The following is a 17,720-nucleotide window of genomic DNA, read 5'->3' on the forward strand; positions in this document are numbered from 1 at the left end:
GCTGAATGGTCATATAGTGTTGGTAGGACGGCCGAACTGCCAATTTCGATTCAGTCTGCTTGTGACTGATTCAACTCTTAATACTGATTGCGGCAACATGGTGAAGCAGCCTGATCCGACCTTTGCCTGCGATTTGAGATAGGACAGTGGCAACCAGACCGCATCAAGCCTGTCGGCTGCACTATCCTGCCAACAGTGCAAGTTTACAGAAGACATGGATGAGGCTGTCACAACTAAACTGAATGGGCCTGGAAGCTCCACCGTCTTGCCGATGCAGCCAGAGAGAGGAGACATCCACAACCAGAACGAATCGGTCTGGTGGTGACTGTCTTATCTCTCTCACTGTGCTTGCAGGACGGTAGAGCCAAAAGGCCTGATTTGGCCTGCTTGTGCCTATCGCCGTGTATGGCTGCAACAATGTCCCTATTGGGTGGGCCAGCCTATGGCTGTGACATTGTCCCAGATACGCATGCTCCAGCCATGATGGAACAAAATTTCTTATTTGGCCAGTCTACAGTATTGCGGCAAACATGGTCAATATGAATAAAGAAAAGTACATGCTTTTACTCTTGTACATAAAGACCCTGTTGAGAAGATAGTAAAAAATATTTAACACTTTGATAAACAATTTGAACAAAAAAGTGTGAAAAATATATTTTTACACAATATACATCTTAATAACTGTACAGGTTGTTACAATATTTACAGTACAGTCCAATATTGAAAAATAACATTTATTTACAATAGACTCATTGAAGGCCAACGTGAATATTTTACATAGAGGTCAACATTATCATGTTCTAAAATGTTCCTGTACCCCTGTACAGTGCTGATTTTTTTACACATGCCAAAATGCTTAAAATAGTACACTCATACATGTACTTAAGTTCAATTCTAAGGTGATGAGTCACATTTTACGATTCACAGAAGTGATTAGATTGGACAAGCTCAAGCTCCTTGGGTGTTCAGGTGGCAATGTTCACAAATCAAGGAATGGCCACGCTCCTTTGTTTTGACATGAACAGGAGAAAAAATGTGAATCACATGCCACTTGAGAACAGCACTTCTCTATTCATTTCTTTTGACATGAACAGGAGAAATCAATGTGAATCACATGCCACTTGAGAACAGAACTTCTCTATTCATTTCTTTTGACATGAACAGGAGAAATCAATGTGAATCACATGCCACTTGAGAACAGCACTACTCTATTCATTTCTTTTGACATGAACAGGAGAAATCAATGGGAATCACATGCCACTTGAGAACAGCACTACTCTATTCATTTCTTTTGACATGAACAGGAGAAATCAATGTGAATCACATGCCACTTGAGAACAGCACTTCTCTATTCATTTCTTTTGACATGAACAGGAGAAATCAATGTGAATCATTACACATGATAATAGAACTTATACTGTGCACATTTCACTGTGAGAAGATAACTTCTACATGTATGTGTATTTCCTTTGACATAAGCAATACAGCACCACTCAGTTTGAGATCCAAAATATACACTTTTGTCTTTTCACATATTCATTAATCCCAACGCCTGAATCGCTTTGAATTGATCCGGAATCTCCATCAACGCAGACAACGCAAATGCCGCCTCCCTGTTCCGCGACGTCGCCATTATCTTATGAAAGTTCACGAACTGGAAATTGTCAAATTTTCTCGCGGGGAGTTCGTCGTCAAATTCTTCCATCATGTCCCAGGGACCGTCGCCAACGCCGACCATTATTATCGAAAGTGGGTATTGGGATGCGGCCACGATCGCCTCCTTCGTGGGACGTTCATTTGTCACCTGACCGTCTGCGACTATCACTAGGATATGGTACTGCAAAAGATTACAAAATCGAATTTAAATTCTAATCTACTTACAAAATGTTTTGTCACAACTTCAATAATAACTCAGAACTGTAAAATGAAACAGCACTTCTCCGGCAGTGTAAAGTCGGCTATAATTAATAGGTAATTTCTAATCATCAGATTTTATGGTTCTGTCAGATTCCTTAAGAAATGGAGCAGGGTTTTTTTACAGCATTTATCTCTCATCACTCAATGCGCACTATAAACAACTTACGGCTTTAGTTGTCCTGACAATATTGATTGCCTCGTGGATTAATGGTGCGAAATTTGTTGGCCCACTCAGTTGCACTCTTGGGGTGAGTTGGTTGTAGGCTTGTAGGACGTCATGAAATCCGGTACAGTAACCCTAAAAAGAAATCACACAATGTATTCAAAAAGAAAATTAAGAGAGTACATATATGATTCTCTCATATCTCAAAGCACATCGAAATTTGACCTCACTAATCAGGACACCTCTCTATTAAAGACAGCACTTGACAGTCTCGAGGGTGTCCTTGATAGAGAGATTTGACTGTATTCTCGCAAAACCTCTCACCTCTTGTCTGAAAGGGAACACACCCCTATCTCTGGTGGTGGAATCGCCAAATCCAAACGCCGGAATGATACCGTCATCATCAAATGGTTCCAATGTCTCGCCGAGAATGGAGATCACCTGGAGGGGGAAAAAATCTATTAAGCTTTTGTTCATTTTGTAATTTCTAAAACAGTGTCATTATTTTGAGTTTTGATATGGCAACTACACTATCAAGTTAACACTTCGTCACTTGTTTACTTCAGTTTTTGAGTCTCAAATTAAAAACAGTTTAAAACTGAATAATAGTCAGGCAGCAGAACTACCATACGTAATGTGAAGAAGTAGAGCACGTAATAGTTTGTCATAAAACTCGACAGAAAATATTTGTAACCAAAACTGCAGAAATGTAGTAACATTTTACCTGCATGTAGGGGTTCAAAAGGCCAGGCTCGATGGTATGAAGGTTACGCCCATTGAAGGACCTTTCTCCCTGTATAGCATTACTGCTAGTATAGTCGATACCTAGGGAGAAAGCACAGGTGGGGCAGTTTAGAGGAAGATAGATTAGTTTTCTATGAGCTACAATGGCACCTTGAGACTTTCCCTCCAAAATATTTCAACTCGAGTAATTTTCCCTCTTTTACTCTCTTTAACACATTTCATGTTAACTCTGACAGGAGAAATGTTTATGGACAGAAAGTCTGCAAGGTTGTGTTAGAGGCTGGTTGGCTTTCAGGAGCCGGTGCTCTACGTCTTCACATTGCCCTAGATGCTAGAGGAGGCTATAGAAGAGGTTAGGATCGGACAAACAGTTTGATATGATGTGGTTCTAACATGTTCGGCCATAGGAGAAAATCATGATTCAATCATCTGAAAATTGATCAATTTGGGCCCAAAAATAGGCCATCTATATATCGTTTGTAATTCTTAGTTGTAACATGCATCTCCACAAAAGTTTAGGGAAGGCACGTAGGCAAAAAATGTCATCAACAACGCACCAATTTTTCCAGAAATCTGAAAAGACCCCTCAAAACGATGAAATGAAATGGCCAGGGCCATTGTGCTCACCTCATGTGGAGGAAAGATGGATAAAGAGCATGGTATTGTGTCATGTAGTGTTAGGTTTGATGTAGGTCCAAGCAATTACAATTTCCCCAAAATGGCCAATTTACAGTACATTCGACCTCTGTGACCTTGAAAAGTAGGTCAAATCAAAGAAGACCCGGGTGACACATTGAATGGTTGTTAGAATTAGATGTACCTATGATATAAAATTGGTGCCAATCGGGCAAGTCATTACTCGGAATAATGGCATTTTGAAGAATTTAGGATTTGGCCCCCTCCCTGGAGGCCAAACGGCAAATCAGATCGCACCAAACTTCGGTACCTGAGATCACCTGACCAAGGGGTACATGTGTACTTAATTTGTGATCAATAGTCATTGCAGTTAAGAAACGTGCCATAGTTACGGCCTGACGGCGAATTTACACCATTTGACCTCTGTGACCTTGACAAGAAGGTCAAATTAAAAACCCGTGTGACATATACTGTATATTGGTTAGATGTACCCATGATATCAAATTGGTGGCAATCGGGCAAGAAGTTAAGGAATAATCACATTTTTAAGGTTTTGGGATTTTGCCCCCTGGTGGTCAAGTGGTGAATCATATTGGACCAAACTTCGGTCCCTGAGATCACCTGACTAAGGGGAAAATGTGTACCAAATTTGGTATCAATAGTCATTGCAGTTAAGAAACGTGCCATTGTTACATCCTAACGGCCAATTTACACCATTTGACCTCTGTGACCTTGAAAAGGAGGTCAAATCAAAAACCCGGAGGATATATGATGCACCTTTGCTAGAAGTACCTACCATATTTTTTTCAAAATTTCCCGACTACTATTAAGGGAGATATTGCATATTTTCACTTTTAACGTTTGGCCCCCTGGTGGCCAAACCATGAAACGAATCGGACCGAAACTTGGTCTCCAAGGTGTCATTACATAAGGGTACATGTGTACCAAGTTTCAACTCAATAGCTCTAAGAGTTACGAAACGTGCCCTGCTAACGGACGACGGACGACGACGACGACGACGGACGACACGGTATGGGATAAGCTCACCTCTGCTAAGAGGTGAGCTAAAAAGGAACTTTGGAAAAATATTTCTGATAATTTTTTTTCTTTCCCATGACATTTTTACTCTAAAACCATACACCAGATGACCACTGTTTGTCCCAAGCTACATGTACACATGACACACGTTGGGTAATTACTTGTTGGTAAGGATTAATGACTCCATTTTGAATAGCATGCAAACATTTGGATCCAAATGTCCTTTCTCCTTGATACTGGTTACTGGCAGTGAAATCTACCCCTGAAATTAAATAAAAATAAAATCTAAAATCTTTCTCTAGTTTTTTTGTCAAAATTCAAACTATATACAGCGGTAACCCAACTTTTGGTTCTTACCTAAAACATAAAAATTTTTATGACCAAAAGGAATTTCAATCTCACTGCACCTCATCACTGACACGTGAATCAACTTACCAAAAATAAGATTGCTAGACTCCAATCCAGCATTCCGAATTGCCTGCCCCACATCGTCCAAGTTCGAAAACTTATCAACAATGGCATTCAAGTGTCGAGCAGAATAATTCTTCAAAAGGCTGTTCTCTGATAAGTCTGGGTAGAGTTTGTTTTTCCTTTGTTGACCTGGACGATTGCTTGCCCCTTCAGTTCTCTGGGGACCATTTTTCTTCCACAGATGATGAACCCACAGGATTATCAATATGATCAAAGCAACTGGGAAGAATTCCATCGGAAGGTATTCAACAAGCATGATGACAGGTGGACGATTTCTTTCTAATCTAGATTTTTAAAAACACTGTGCCTCGATTCTTGTGTGTATGAACTGAAAATAAATTCAATATAGTTCGATACAATGAGAAAACTTCACTGGGGTAGGCTATATGATAAATATAAACAATAGTGAATTCAAACATAAAACATGCAAAATATGGATGTATCGACATACATGTAGTTCTTATTGATTCTGATCTGTTGATGGAATGTGACCCTCACCCTGCCAGGGGACATCAATGGCGATCGGCTGGTGTGGGCAACATTGCCCTTCGTACCTGTAGAGCTGCTCAAGAGTGACTGGGCCGGGTAGTGGGTCATTGGGTGGTCCAGAATTATTTTCCCTCGCGCAAATAATTCTGGGCCACCCTGTATACTACTGCCTAGGCCTATAGTATGTATAGTTAGTATCATTTCTAAAAAAGGGACCGACTCAGTTTAATACTTACCAACTTTAGTATGCACTATCAAGTCTTGGCCCGAATCTTAACTATCTCATGAACAGTAAAATAGAGAGATATGAAGAAATGGCCATAGGATTTAGCTTTTATTCAAAATGTAAAGGGACACGTCAGCTTTGTTACTTTCACAATACAAAGGGTAATCCCAAACTTGCGTCATTCCTGTGATTCCCTAAAAGCAGAGCTGGTGAGAATTCACAGCAAGCGATCGCATCCAACAAACAAAATTCCCGACATGAAAAAGAAGCGTTTGCCTTCAACTTTGTGAAATATGATACCAATATATGTTGATTTAGAAGTCTTTCGGTATTTAATTATTTACATTTGGCATTGTTTATCAAATTTGTATCCCTCCTAATCAGTAAAGCTCAGCTTTTAGTTCATTGTTATGCCAGGTGGCGCTGGCCATCCAGTGTAAAATTTTCACTTTTTTCATCAAATTGTAGCCCCCAAAACACCACTTTCCTGGTGAAAAGTGGTTAATTACAAACCTTCTATAACATCTTTTGTTTTCTTAATAAGTTTATGATGAGTGGCCGGCACAACAATATGAAAACAACTGCAATAATCAGCTGAGTCCCTTGGCTCATGCCCTCAAAAATGAAACTGACTACAGACTACGTCTACACCCTACACTACAGTACACCATGCCAGTCACCACCACCACCACCACCACTGACACATTTATATCTCCTTATTTTCCATTCCAAATGCAAAAATCTGCTGTGTATGTCAAACTCTCCTGATTTGATTGTAAACTTTCCTATTCCAGGTGGAGAGGTTTAGATATTAAATCAGTATGGGTGTCCAAGGGTTGTATACATACTTGATGCGGCACCAGGAGGAGGTGGTTGAAGTCGTTGATCTGGTTGAAAAGGCAAGGCAAAGAAATGGTATCGAGCTATTGGTGGACTTCTACGCTTTTGAGCATCTCGTTCTTAAAAGTATGTGGAAGAGTCTGGGGGAGGTCCGACGGAATGATTATCTCCGATTAGCTGGAGGGGAATACGAAACAATAGACCAATACTTTTCAAAGTTTGTTAAAGACCTCCGTGCCGTGGACATCAGTCTAGTCTTTTACGTCGATGGCGCCAAAGGCAGCTCGACGTACCAGACCCAAAATAAACTGGACACTTGGAAGTCACGGTATAAAAACGATGTGAAGAAGTTGAATACATTGTTAGATGTATGTTCAGGAAAGACGAATATTAGCTCAGTGCCGTATGAGACGGCAGTTCGCCCTGTTCTACTGGAGGTGCAGGTGTTCCAAACTTTGAGACAGTGCGGTTGTGAAATTCACCAGGTATCCTTCGGCGAAGCGGATTACGCAATAGCTCGAGATTTGATGGACAGGCCCAAGGCCTATGCTGTCCTCGGAAACGACACAGACTTTTGTATATTCAGAGAGAGTGTTTTTATTCATGTGGACTTGTTTGATATGGAAAGTGACATGGGTCTTGGGGGACCATATTCTTTGCCAGAGAAACCTCTTCGTTTAGTTGCTGGAATCCTAACACAGGAGAGGGTCTCCGAATTGCTGGGGGTGAGTGGCAATATATCGCTTACGGCTGTGATAAGAGCTTCATTTATGATTATTATGAAATACAGTAGAACCTCTCTACTAAGGACACCCTCGGGACTGATGAGTGCTGTCCCTAATAGAGAGGTGTCCTGATTAGAGAGGTCAAATTGAATGGAAACAACGAATTTGGGACCAAAACTAGTCTCCTCAATAGAGAGGTTGTCCTTAATAGAGAGGTGTCTGCTACTAAGGGAGGTTCCACTGTACAATGTCATGTGGCAATGCAATTTACAGCAATATGGTTGCACTTTAAAAGCTATCAAAATTTTTATACCATCAAAATGTTTAAAATATTTTCGATATATTTTTTTCTGATTCAGTTCAAGGAGCATCGCCTTCTCATTGAGTTGTCGATAATCTGTGGCAATGACTTCACGGGTCCCGTCATACGCAGTCGTCACATCAAGGAAAACCTGGACGTCAAGGACCACAAGGATATGAAGGAGATAGCGGGATGGGTACGACACTACCAGATGGTTGATAACCATCCGATGATAAAACAAGAGGCGGTAAGTTACATGTGGCTTGTGTCAGGTCTAAAAATAAATTTTAAAAAAGCTTTTTTTGCGGACTCTAGAATATGCTGTCTTGATATTTATCACCAAAAAGGAATATGAAGAAGCCATTGCAACAATTCTTGCATGATTATCAGTGGTTATTTTAAGATACCTCTGATTTTTCTCTTGTTTTTTTTTAGAAAAAGAACAAGCAGCTTATGAATGCCATTCAATTCTCTCGCCAATTCTACTGCCTGATGTATTCCCAGCCGGAAGTGAATTTTAAAGGTCAAATGTCCCATGACATCGAAGAAGGTGTCCTTAACGGCACGTATTCTCCTAACATCATGTCCATGCACAACAACTTCTACTGGCATCGAATGCTGCTTGAAGACACAAAATACGGACATCCTTGCATTGAATGGGCTCTGGCGGAGCTTCGTAGTTTTATTTACAAACTGGTGCTACCTCGGGACGAGGCTGTAGTTGTGGAATACGGGAGAACGCCCTATGATGAGGATCTGGCCACATCGGGGGTAAGATATTTCTGAAAGAAAGCTTTGAAACAAGAACAACTACACAAGGTTATGGACCACTGTGCAGCGATTATCTTTCAAACTTATTGAGGGGAAATTACCTTTAACCCAGTGTTCGAAAAAGGATTAGGCCTGACCACTGTACAACTGTAGTAAATTAAGGCCTGTATTTTTTTCTCCATATATTTTCAGATGATGTCATGCGACCGGAACTTTTGGCCGATCAACCAAGTCCACAATAATAAGATATTCCAAAATCTGAGAACGTTCCACCTCATTATCACCCATCAAGAAGGTGGTAAGTTACGTTTGGTTGATTTGATGTTTTAAAATGATTCAAACGCAGGAAAAAGGACCTTTCAGTTTCTGTAAATATTATTCTGATTCGTGAATGATTGTTGTTTCTTGCTCCAGGCGAGGTCAAAGAGTTCTTCAATCGCTACGGCCGCAGGACCGGTTTCCTCGTCTACGTGCTCCGTTACTTCCTCCTGATGAACAGAGGCAAGAACTTGAATATCGAGGACGATGAGTACTTGGATCTGGTGGCTGGGACGTTTGCTCGAGGACTCAATCTCAGTTTCTACCAGGGCCTCGGTATTTGCCCGAGCGTCCGCTGTGTTACTTTGGGAAATTGGTTTCAGGTAAGGTTGTGCTCACAAGTCTTTCAAGCACTTCTGTATTAAAGAAAACATCATTCTTACCAGAATAGGTATTGAGGAGTACATGTGTAAGCCAGCCTTTGATTGACTATTAAAAATTACTCTTACAGTGTTCTGTCTTGTTTGTTATGATATTTGTAATAAATCCGTTCATCTGTCTTTAGGATTTGTATCGCCATGCGTATGAGTTCTTGGCAAAGATCTTGCTGATTTCCCATGAGTGTCCAACGCCAAAGGAAATCTTCAACGGGTCTGTGTGGACAGCGTTCTACATGACAGGACGACCGGACTGTAAGTACTGGGCTCAGCTGTTAGAAAGCGTGTTGAGATGTCATTTTATGTACACTGATGTATACATAATGTAAGCAACATGGAGGGCTGCCTGCTTGTACACATTGGGTGTACAATGTACACATACATATTGATGCTGCACATGTTGGGGCCATTGTACCTCAAATTTAAATGATTTGATAGAATTGTCTTCAAAATACTTGAAAATTGTGCATTATTTTCAAAAATAACTTCTCTTTGTTTACAGTTAGTCGTCGCCGACCATTACACCTGACCAACTCAGACTGTGGACGCATCTACCGAGATAAACAGAACATTTTGAAGGAGAAACGTCATATGATAAGATATATGGTGGAGGGATACATGCAATTCAATACAAGTGGATGGTGAAATTCGCCATGGGTGCCGTATCGGCACTCTGAAGCACTTGTTGACACAGGCGTGAGGGTTTCAACTGATACATGTATGAGTTGGCCTAAGCTGTTCATGTAAACTGTTTTTGTCTGTGCCACTGGAAATAAACATTGCCACTATTCAGGAACCGGATATGTCATCTTCAGATACGTCAGGATCACACCAAGTGTAGATATGTATATTATAAGACATGTTCTTTTAAAGCAGTTGCAGTCTTTACTCTGTCAATGAAGGATTTGAGGGACCTCTGTAACACTCTCTCACAGACATTTTACATCTGTGTGCTCCCAGCTTTAGAAAGGCAGTGGTTGACTTATTGAGGTTGTCCACCTTGTACATAAGTAGCTATTGTGTGTCTGTATTTATAATAAAAAAGTAAATAAACTGTTACTGTATGCCTATATCATTTGTTTTTGTCAGTTGGAGAAAATACTTGGATTACCTTTAAGAATGCTCTTCCATACACATACCGATACTGATCCTGATGGAATAGTAATTACAAGGCATGTGCCTTATAAATGGAAGGTCAATTTTCGTCTGTATACATGTAAGACTCCGATTCAGCCGCTTGGTTATCCACCAGCTTGTTGTATATAGAGTACATGTACACCCTGCCTTCTTGCCAGGCACCTGGCAATAGAGACAAAACTACTGCTTGGAACTGCAGGCGTACCATCCCAAGAAAGTGTGCTGCCGTCACAATATTATCCCCACTCGGACTAAGTGCCACTTATTCAGCATTCGATTTGCCCGTGGAAGTGTTCACCAGAGAGGTTTTCTTCTGCACGTCGGGATGAGTGTTGCAGTGAGCCTCTTCAGCTTTGCCTTGTCTTCAGCCAGAAAACATCCTTTCAAACAACATGTACATGTACATGTACGAGTCTTTGCCGCACCTGAACTTGTCCAGACCAGGTCAAAATGTCACTCCCAATGAAGACATGTTTTATACCATAACACCCGCTGATGTCTGTAGTGCATCCCGGATTCCCTGCCTGATATCCATCCCTATTTTTATTGCCATGGTAATCTCGATCACAAACATACCCAAAGTTAAAAAAGAAGAATATTTTTGTTTCTTGTAATATTTTATTTTTACGACAGAATATACAAGGGCAACCTGATTTAAATATGATAGAAGCACCTTAGAATTTGAGACAAGTTTGAATATCACACAAAAAAGTATACTTTGCGGAGTTTTTCCCTAAGAAAAGAACTTGTGCTTTAGGAAGGTACATCCTTCTCCAGCATAACAGGAACTCTAACTATTGATGACATCCTTCAGTCCCTTCTTGAATTGGACGTCATTGCCTCTATATAATACAGTGACATTCAGAGAGATACCTGAGCTTTTGAGTACAAAACACACTAAAGATTCAGATGGATTCCTACATCTTTCGACAACTGACCGTTTCGTTCAGACAACTTTGTGCTCGGTGTTGGGATCATGTTCAAACTCGTAATCCAGATGAACAAACGCTCGTTCCACATTCGGCATCTTTTCCAATTTCTGCTGAAGAGGCTCGCCGATATTGTGCGCTTCCTTCACAGTCATATTTTCCGGGAGTACGATATCCACTTCGACGATGTAATTCGTTCCAAAATGGAAGGCGCGCACCGTGTCAATGTAACGGATCTCCTCACTATGGTTCAGGCAAACCCATGTGAGCTTTTTCAAGAAATGAGGTTTTGCTGTGTACCCAGTCAGCATCTTTATTTGTTCTGAAATATCAAGAGGAAAATGTATTAGTTGAATATGTGTACATGTACGAAAAGTACTGGGTGACACAAAAAACATTATACACTTTTTAGTTTGAATAACTGAAATAATTGAAAAATTTCTATTATTTACCAAATTTACACTTTTAATTTTAGGAACGTTATGGAAAAATGTCAACTCTTTTACTGAGCTGTAGGCTCTACTTACTGGCACCCGTCATCCACCAGCTGATGAAGATATAAATACTCATTAATATGGCACCAAGGGGATCGCAATACTTCCACAGTTTGTATGCTGAAAAGAGGATAAAAATACTTGTTAGTATGGCCCCAATCGAAGTGCATTACTTCCGCAATTACACTCAAAGGATATACAGGAATTGTAAACTGTATTTTTCCAAGGCTGATACATGTATGTTTGCCCTGGGAACTTATGCAAACTTTGGAGAGCGAAAGTGTTTAACTTAAAGGGAACTGGAACCGCCGAGCGATTTATTCAACTTTTCGACTTTCACCGCCCGAGAAAGTCAAACTTCCAACTTCCTATTCGAGTTCAGATTTGTAGCTCCGCCCCCAGTGCCCGAGCATGCGCAGTTCAGTTTGTTATTATTGAGAATCATGTGAGAATCACGTGAGTCATGCGATCTTTCATTCATTAGTTTTCGTAGTAAATTCCATAGTAGTGACGTCACTCAATGATTGACAGCTGGGGGCCATGTTTCATTCATGCCTCGTTCTGATCACCCGATACGCGGGAAATGAAAACGAGGTCATACGAACTGGCTTGGCGGTTTCAGTTCCCTTTAATGGTTTATGAAATGCACCCAAAATAACTGTTTCCAACCTTTGAGACGTACAAAAAGAAAGGAGATGAGTTATAAGGCATTAGTCACCTATGTATCCAAAGGTGAGGGCTCCTGCATTGGAAAAGACATCATTCCTGTGATCCTGCGCCAGCGCATCAATCATAGGACTCCGGAATGCTTTACAGGCGAGGAATAATATCAGCTTCGAAACTGGAAGAAAAGACATAACATTGTAATTGAAAATTCATTTGCTTCGAGTTGAATTCAACAACTGGAGCCCTGAGCAGTGCTGCCTTGTCTACGATACGTTGACCTGTGCCAAGTCACTCACGCCTGATACATGTAGTGCTGACGTAAACCCACGAGAGTCAGGATGTATTCAAAAGTGTCATCAATTGAGACAAGGACCATGTCGGTTTGGTAATAGATAGTCACATCATATTGGGGCAGTCTCATAGCCTAGTGATTGACCCTTCTGCCTACCAGGCAACAGGGCCACAGTTTGATCCCGGAGAAGTTAAGTTTGGATTGTATTTTCCAGATGAACCGGCATTGCTTTCAAAGAACTAACATTTCTGCTGACAGTAATAACATTCACCGAGCCTATCTTACCAATAGTAAATCCTATAATCACCACAGTTGGAATGTCCATCACGGGTGCGCCCTCCTGTCCAGGTAGGCCTGCCATGCTCACAATGGACTGGATGGACTGGCCAATCAGCTGCACCGAGGCCACAGACATTATCACAGACAGAATCACAATGGCAATGGGCTCAAGACGAGTTTTTCCTGAAAAAAAGTAAAAGACTTCAGGGGATTTTTGTTTTGGGGGGGGGGGGGGGGTAAATACCAATACTGGTTAAAAGTACAGTAGAACCTCTCTATTAAGGACACTCCCGGGACTGACAAGTACTGTCCTTAATAGAGAGGTGTCCTGTTTGAGAGGTCAAATTGAATGGAAACAACCAATTTGGGACCAAAACAAGTGTCCTTAATAGAGAGGTTGTCCTTAATGGAGAGGTGTCCGCTAACAGAGGTTCCACTGTATAATTTTTGACATCCGTTGTCAATACCTTCTGGGTAAACATAGCGATTCCTTTTCCTGACTGCCCGACTTGTCCACCAGATCACAATCCCGGACATCAGGTCGACAGCACTGTCCACTAAACTAGAGATAACAACCAAAGAACCAGACAGGATCGAGGCAGCCAGCTTTGCAATGAGTAATATCTGAAAGAGAAAGTATAAAACTGAGAAGATATGAAAATCGGAAAGACTGGGAAAACACAGGGCCAGTGGCCATACTGCGAGGTCCAGCAGTATAAACTATGGCACTAGGTTAGTACAGTATGAGGGTTTTCAAAATTGCACATGCACAAATACTTTATTCACATAAATCAGGGGAAGTGTCTCGTTCCAACAATTTCAACAAAACCTAATTGAACTCGTTGACTGTATTTATCTTAGAAATATCGACGCTATTCATAAAAAACCTCACCAAATTTATTCCCAATGTCACCTTGGCAAGAACATTCGACCGGTGTTTTATTTTGTTGTCCTTGGCTTCCAATTCTAGAGTCAAATCATCGGATCTATCAAAGTCTGCCGTCTCTTCGAACGTTTTTATCAAGTCGTCTTGTGCTTGGTAGTAAGATCTGAAAATATACAAGTTAAAATTCAAATAAATGGTTTCAATTCAGCAAGCGATTTGCCATAACGTTAGCCTCATAGCATAATTATTGCCCAAGTCATATTTTGGCCAAAATGTGAAAATTTTATGTCTATGTCACTTTTCTGTGTTATTCAAGCATTGTTTACTTATTTAATGGTCTTAAAAAAGTTGAGACATCTGTTATAAGTTTATGTTAAAGTTCGAATAAAAATTTCCTAAGCGTTGTCTAAAAAAATGGTTTTCTTTAATTTTTCTCAAAACCTTCAAAATTAATATGAGTTGGGCAATTATGCTACGAGGCTAACGATAAGATATAGTTCTTATACATGCAGGTAAAAATAACATAATTGCAATACTGCCCTCCAATCTGTACAGTAGTCACTATCTGGATGCCATGGCCGCTTTTGCTTCTTCCGACTTCGGAATTTTTGAGATGCATGCTCGAGCACAAGTTTTTTTAGAATTCTCAACAAACCTGACACTCTTTGGTAACTTCTTATCTGCTTTTGTTTTCCCTCTCCATTTGGAAGTAAATGCATCCAAAGACATCTTCCAGAAATCTTTTTTCTCTGAAAAAAATTTCACATTTAAGTAGAGTAGCAGCAACCAGGCAGGTAAAACTTAAGAACACATTTCACGTCCAAACCCTTTTTCAAAATCGCTACAGGGAAGAGGGCATAAAATTTTTTTTTTTAAATTTTAGCCCTCACGATGGCCAGAAAACTTTTTTAGTATTTGGCACTTAAATTTCTAAAAAATTCATGTTCCAGCCCGAGACCCTCTCTTACATGTATGTGATACCGGTACAACATTAAAATTTTACAACAGAAGAGCTTATACCTTCCTCTTCTTCTAATTGACAATTTGTAGGCACAACTTCTTCCAGGCATATTGCCCCTGATCCAGAATGACTCAGCAGGGAACGAGCCGAATTTGAAACGACACCATTGGTAGGGAGTCCAGTGACCGTGAGATGATCAAGAATGGCTGGGGAAGACTGCGAAATACTGACATGGCTAACTGGAAGCATCTCCTGAAAGAACGGACACAAATGTATCAAGTTCAGAAATAGATGATTATTTCAGAAATTCAGATCATGACCAAAAATCAGGAGACACGTACGGTGTATGCCAGTATGGTAGAATTTCTTCTAGGTGAAAGGTGTAATTTCTGCTTCGTGAATGGTGAAATTTCTGCTCGGCGTTTGATGGAATTTCAGGAATATGACCAATCACTTTCAGTGGGAACTTACTTTTGTTGAGGGGTTTAGTTTATACTACAGCAGACAGCCAATTCTGTCATGGTACATGAGGATTATTTTGGATGTAGATGCAACATAACATAGCCGAATGAAAAGATTAAGAATGAACTCACAACAACTACAGTAACTTTTCCATCACTTTGAGGAGATTGTCTCAAAGTTTCAGGAGCTGCAACCTTTGCAGTGTGTCCCTCATGGCCCTGGGTGTCATCGGGGAATAGAGGGGTTTCCTTCACGTTGTTGTCCGATGTTGACTTATCCTCTTTATCAATGACAATGCAGTCATCATCATTAATGTGACTCTCATCCAGGATCGGATTGATCTCCTCCAAATCACCACCCTGGAGTGCATTCTCGCTTGGCTCCTGAAATCAGACAAGAGGCCAAGATAAAGTCACGCCAAGACATGGTTGAGTGGGAACATGCTTTTTTGGTTCACCCTGTGCCTGTGAATGTCACTATGAACTATAGTACCTTTCTTGGCTTCATTTAAACACACTGATGAGTGATCGAAGATAGGAATGCTTCACTTGTGAAGTAGAGGAATCATTCGTTTTTATGCACCAGTGCAAATAAGCGATAACCATGCATAAATGGTTGAAAATAAGGATTGAATCGAAATGAAAGTAAAAAACTATAGCGTTGTGGTCGTCGCCAAGTGTAAACATGCTCAACATCTGAACCGCAGTTCTACACTCCCGAGGCGGTGTGTACTTTTGCGCACGAATTGATGAAACACGGTGAAAGTGTCAAAAATGTTTCCGGAGTAGAATGTCTGGCGTCGGGCCCTATTGTGAGCGTTGGTCCCAAATAGTTGTGCTTCTATAGGCCTACATCCTGAGGATATAAGGGTTAATGTTCGCTTTTTCGGCCCTGCTGTTATCAAGAATGATGAAAACGGGGAATACGCCCATCATAAATATTTTGTTGTAGATGCGATGGAGAGTGCGACAGAGCGGGAAATCAAATCGTACAAAAGTCGCCCAGACGATCACAATCATCGAATACGGTGTCAGGTTTGCAACACATCCGTTGCGTGAGATTTTCAGGCCACTCCCTGCCGGGTTAGAGCAGCACGCGATCGATCCGTGCAGTATTGGCAATAACGTGCGTGCGCATTTTCCATAGGGTTTTTTCACCTGCTTCCTGTTTATCCATGACGAAACGGAAATACATAATGTCGTTTCCGGTCAGTTTGATACGCCTTCGAGCTGTGGACCTTCTGGATAATCTCCGGCCAAGCAATCCAACAATGTAGCGCGACGAACAGCAGTTGGCAATCGCCCGTTGCGTGCATTACTTGGTTCCTCCCCAACAATGTATAGCCGGTACCACCAATTAGGCTTTTTCTCTTGTTTTCTGCCTTGGCGTAACCAAACTATTGATCGGCCTGAAAGCTCGAGACCGCAGTAGAGAGCTTTCAGGCCGTAGAAAATCATCGAGGCATTTTTGGGAGGTTTTCGTGGTCTAGTCTGCCGCATCACTTCACTTAGGGTATAATATGATAAACTGTATTCCGAGAATAATGTTGCAGAAATTGATGGATATGATCGAATGAACGGCGTCGGAGAAAATCATTCAGGTGTAAAGTTAAGTTTGTTTATTATCATAGGTGTATCGCGCACAGACTCCACTGATTGTTACTAGCATGGAATAAACTCATTTTCCCACTGCGACCATGGCAGTCCATTTACTCTCATTATTTTCGTTTTCATGCGCTGTTAATCATCACTGCCAGATGAAAAGGGGTTAGGCGCCTCTTAAAGGGACAACTTGGGCGTGGTACTACCTAGGGGGTTGCCAGGACTGTATTGTGCCTAGTTTCCACCATGCGCCTACACCTGAAGTATTACACTGATGCCATTCTCTGATAATGATTTCCACTAGTGTTGGGAGGCAGTTTTGGACATGGCTTCCGAATTTCAGGCAGGCCTAAGGTTACAACCCGTTCTAGTGCATCGTTTCTTGTAGTTCCAATTACTTTTCAATGATCCTGTTGGTGCTGTAAAGGGGTGGTCACTGCGACCTGCAATGGTGGACCATCACAAACGAGTAATTATCGTCGCATGCGATTTTAATCACAGGTGGTCATTTATTATATTTTTTTCACGAGCGCTTCAATATCATCTTTTCAATCCCCTCCCCACACGCACCAGCAGTGCACCCCCTCCCGCACCCTCCTGTTGCGTGCGCGCTGAACGAAACGAACGGCTGCTAATGATCAGAAGCAGACAATCACAAAACTTGGCGGCGACACACTCCGTTAAGGACCGTCACCGTCATCGCCTTATCACACCGCGCAGGTTTAATTTCACAACAACATCGTTCAGTTTTGTGGAACACTCCGGACGCAGTTAACTGGCATCGTCCTGCCGCCCGGTACACCGAGGAAAGAAGATCAGGATGACGAAATGGATTACATAGGAGGCCGAGTATTTCATGGACGGGGATTTTGATACTCGTTCACTGCCTTTCTTTTGTCATTTTTTTCACGGATAAGGATAATCTCAGACGTGAGGACAGTGACAGACATACGTATTACAATCGGTCTTGTTGTGACTATGTCCTCGTAAACACAAG

The 17,720-nt window shown here is 41.3% G+C and overlaps 3 protein-coding genes across 4 annotated transcripts; 1 reads left to right on the forward strand and 2 right to left on the reverse strand.

Moving 5' to 3' along the window:
• Positions 1–649: 649 nt before the first annotated feature.
• LOC135496663 (uncharacterized) lies at positions 650–5,843 on the reverse strand. Of its 2 annotated transcripts, none has more exons than XM_064786108.1 (6): positions 5,695–5,843; positions 4,934–5,297; positions 2,805–2,905; positions 2,405–2,521; positions 2,084–2,215; positions 650–1,837 (listed from the first exon to the last, which is right to left on the reverse strand). In XM_064786108.1, the coding sequence occupies exons 2-6, from the start codon at positions 5,223–5,225 to the stop codon at positions 1,529–1,531; spliced, it is 951 nt and encodes a 316-aa protein (XP_064642178.1). In that variant the 5' UTR covers positions 5,226–5,297; positions 5,695–5,843; the 3' UTR covers positions 650–1,528. The 2 variants fall into 2 exon arrangements, with proteins under 2 accessions (XP_064642178.1, XP_064642177.1); XM_064786107.1 differs by lacking the exon at positions 2,805–2,905 and adding an exon at positions 4,660–4,760.
• Positions 5,844–6,105: 262 nt separating this feature from the next.
• On the forward strand, positions 6,106–10,080 carry LOC135496760 (uncharacterized). Its single transcript, XM_064786245.1, has 8 exons — positions 6,106–6,120; positions 6,479–7,249; positions 7,609–7,797; positions 7,986–8,321; positions 8,514–8,619; positions 8,736–8,962; positions 9,145–9,271; positions 9,519–10,080. Exons 2-8 carry the CDS (start codon positions 6,506–6,508, stop codon positions 9,659–9,661), a joined length of 1,872 nt encoding a protein of 623 aa, XP_064642315.1. The 5' UTR covers positions 6,106–6,120; positions 6,479–6,505; the 3' UTR covers positions 9,662–10,080.
• Positions 10,081–10,732: 652 nt separating this feature from the next.
• On the reverse strand, positions 10,733–15,787 carry LOC135496803 (uncharacterized). Its single transcript, XM_064786320.1, has 10 exons — positions 15,615–15,787; positions 15,254–15,505; positions 14,720–14,912; positions 14,355–14,448; positions 13,706–13,862; positions 13,281–13,437; positions 12,820–12,996; positions 12,295–12,417; positions 11,610–11,696; positions 10,733–11,404 (listed from the first exon to the last, which is right to left on the reverse strand). The coding sequence occupies exons 1-10, from the start codon at positions 15,627–15,629 to the stop codon at positions 11,100–11,102; spliced, it is 1,560 nt and encodes a 519-aa protein (XP_064642390.1). The 5' UTR covers positions 15,630–15,787; the 3' UTR covers positions 10,733–11,099.
• Between the last annotated feature and the right edge of the window lie 1,933 nt (positions 15,788–17,720).

This window comes from Lineus longissimus, chromosome 12 (assembly GCF_910592395.1).
Source record: "Lineus longissimus chromosome 12, tnLinLong1.2, whole genome shotgun sequence".
Classification (NCBI taxonomy): Eukaryota; Metazoa; Nemertea; class Pilidiophora; order Heteronemertea; family Lineidae; genus Lineus; species Lineus longissimus.

Excerpts from the sequence above, each read along its gene's own strand:
- LOC135496663 (XM_064786108.1), bottom strand. The coding sequence starts at position 5,225 with ATGCTTGTTGAATACCTTCCGATGGAATTCTTCCCAGTTGCTTTGATC. Across the intron at positions 2,906-4,933 it reads GTCTAGCAATCTTATTTTTG|GTATCGACTATACTAGCAGT; the intron begins GTAAGTTGATTC and ends CTTTCTCCCTAG. Across the intron at positions 2,216-2,404 it reads TGTTCCCTTTCAGACAAGAG|GGTTACTGTACCGGATTTCA; the intron begins GTGAGAGGTTTT and ends ATTTCTTTTTAG.
- LOC135496760 (XM_064786245.1), top strand. The coding sequence starts at position 6,506 with ATGGGTGTCCAAGGGTTGTATACATACTTGATGCGGCACCAGGAGGAG. Across the intron at positions 8,963-9,144 it reads CTTTGGGAAATTGGTTTCAG|GATTTGTATCGCCATGCGTA; the intron begins GTAAGGTTGTGC and ends ATCTGTCTTTAG. Across the intron at positions 9,272-9,518 it reads CATGACAGGACGACCGGACT|TTAGTCGTCGCCGACCATTA; the intron begins GTAAGTACTGGG and ends CTTTGTTTACAG.
- LOC135496803 (XM_064786320.1), bottom strand. Across the intron at positions 12,997-13,280 it reads TCGCTATGTTTACCCAGAAG|GAAAAACTCGTCTTGAGCCC; the intron begins GTATTGACAACG and ends ACTTTTTTTCAG. Across the intron at positions 11,697-12,294 it reads CCTCACCTTTGGATACATAG|CATACAAACTGTGGAAGTAT; the intron begins GTGACTAATGCC and ends TCCTCTTTTCAG.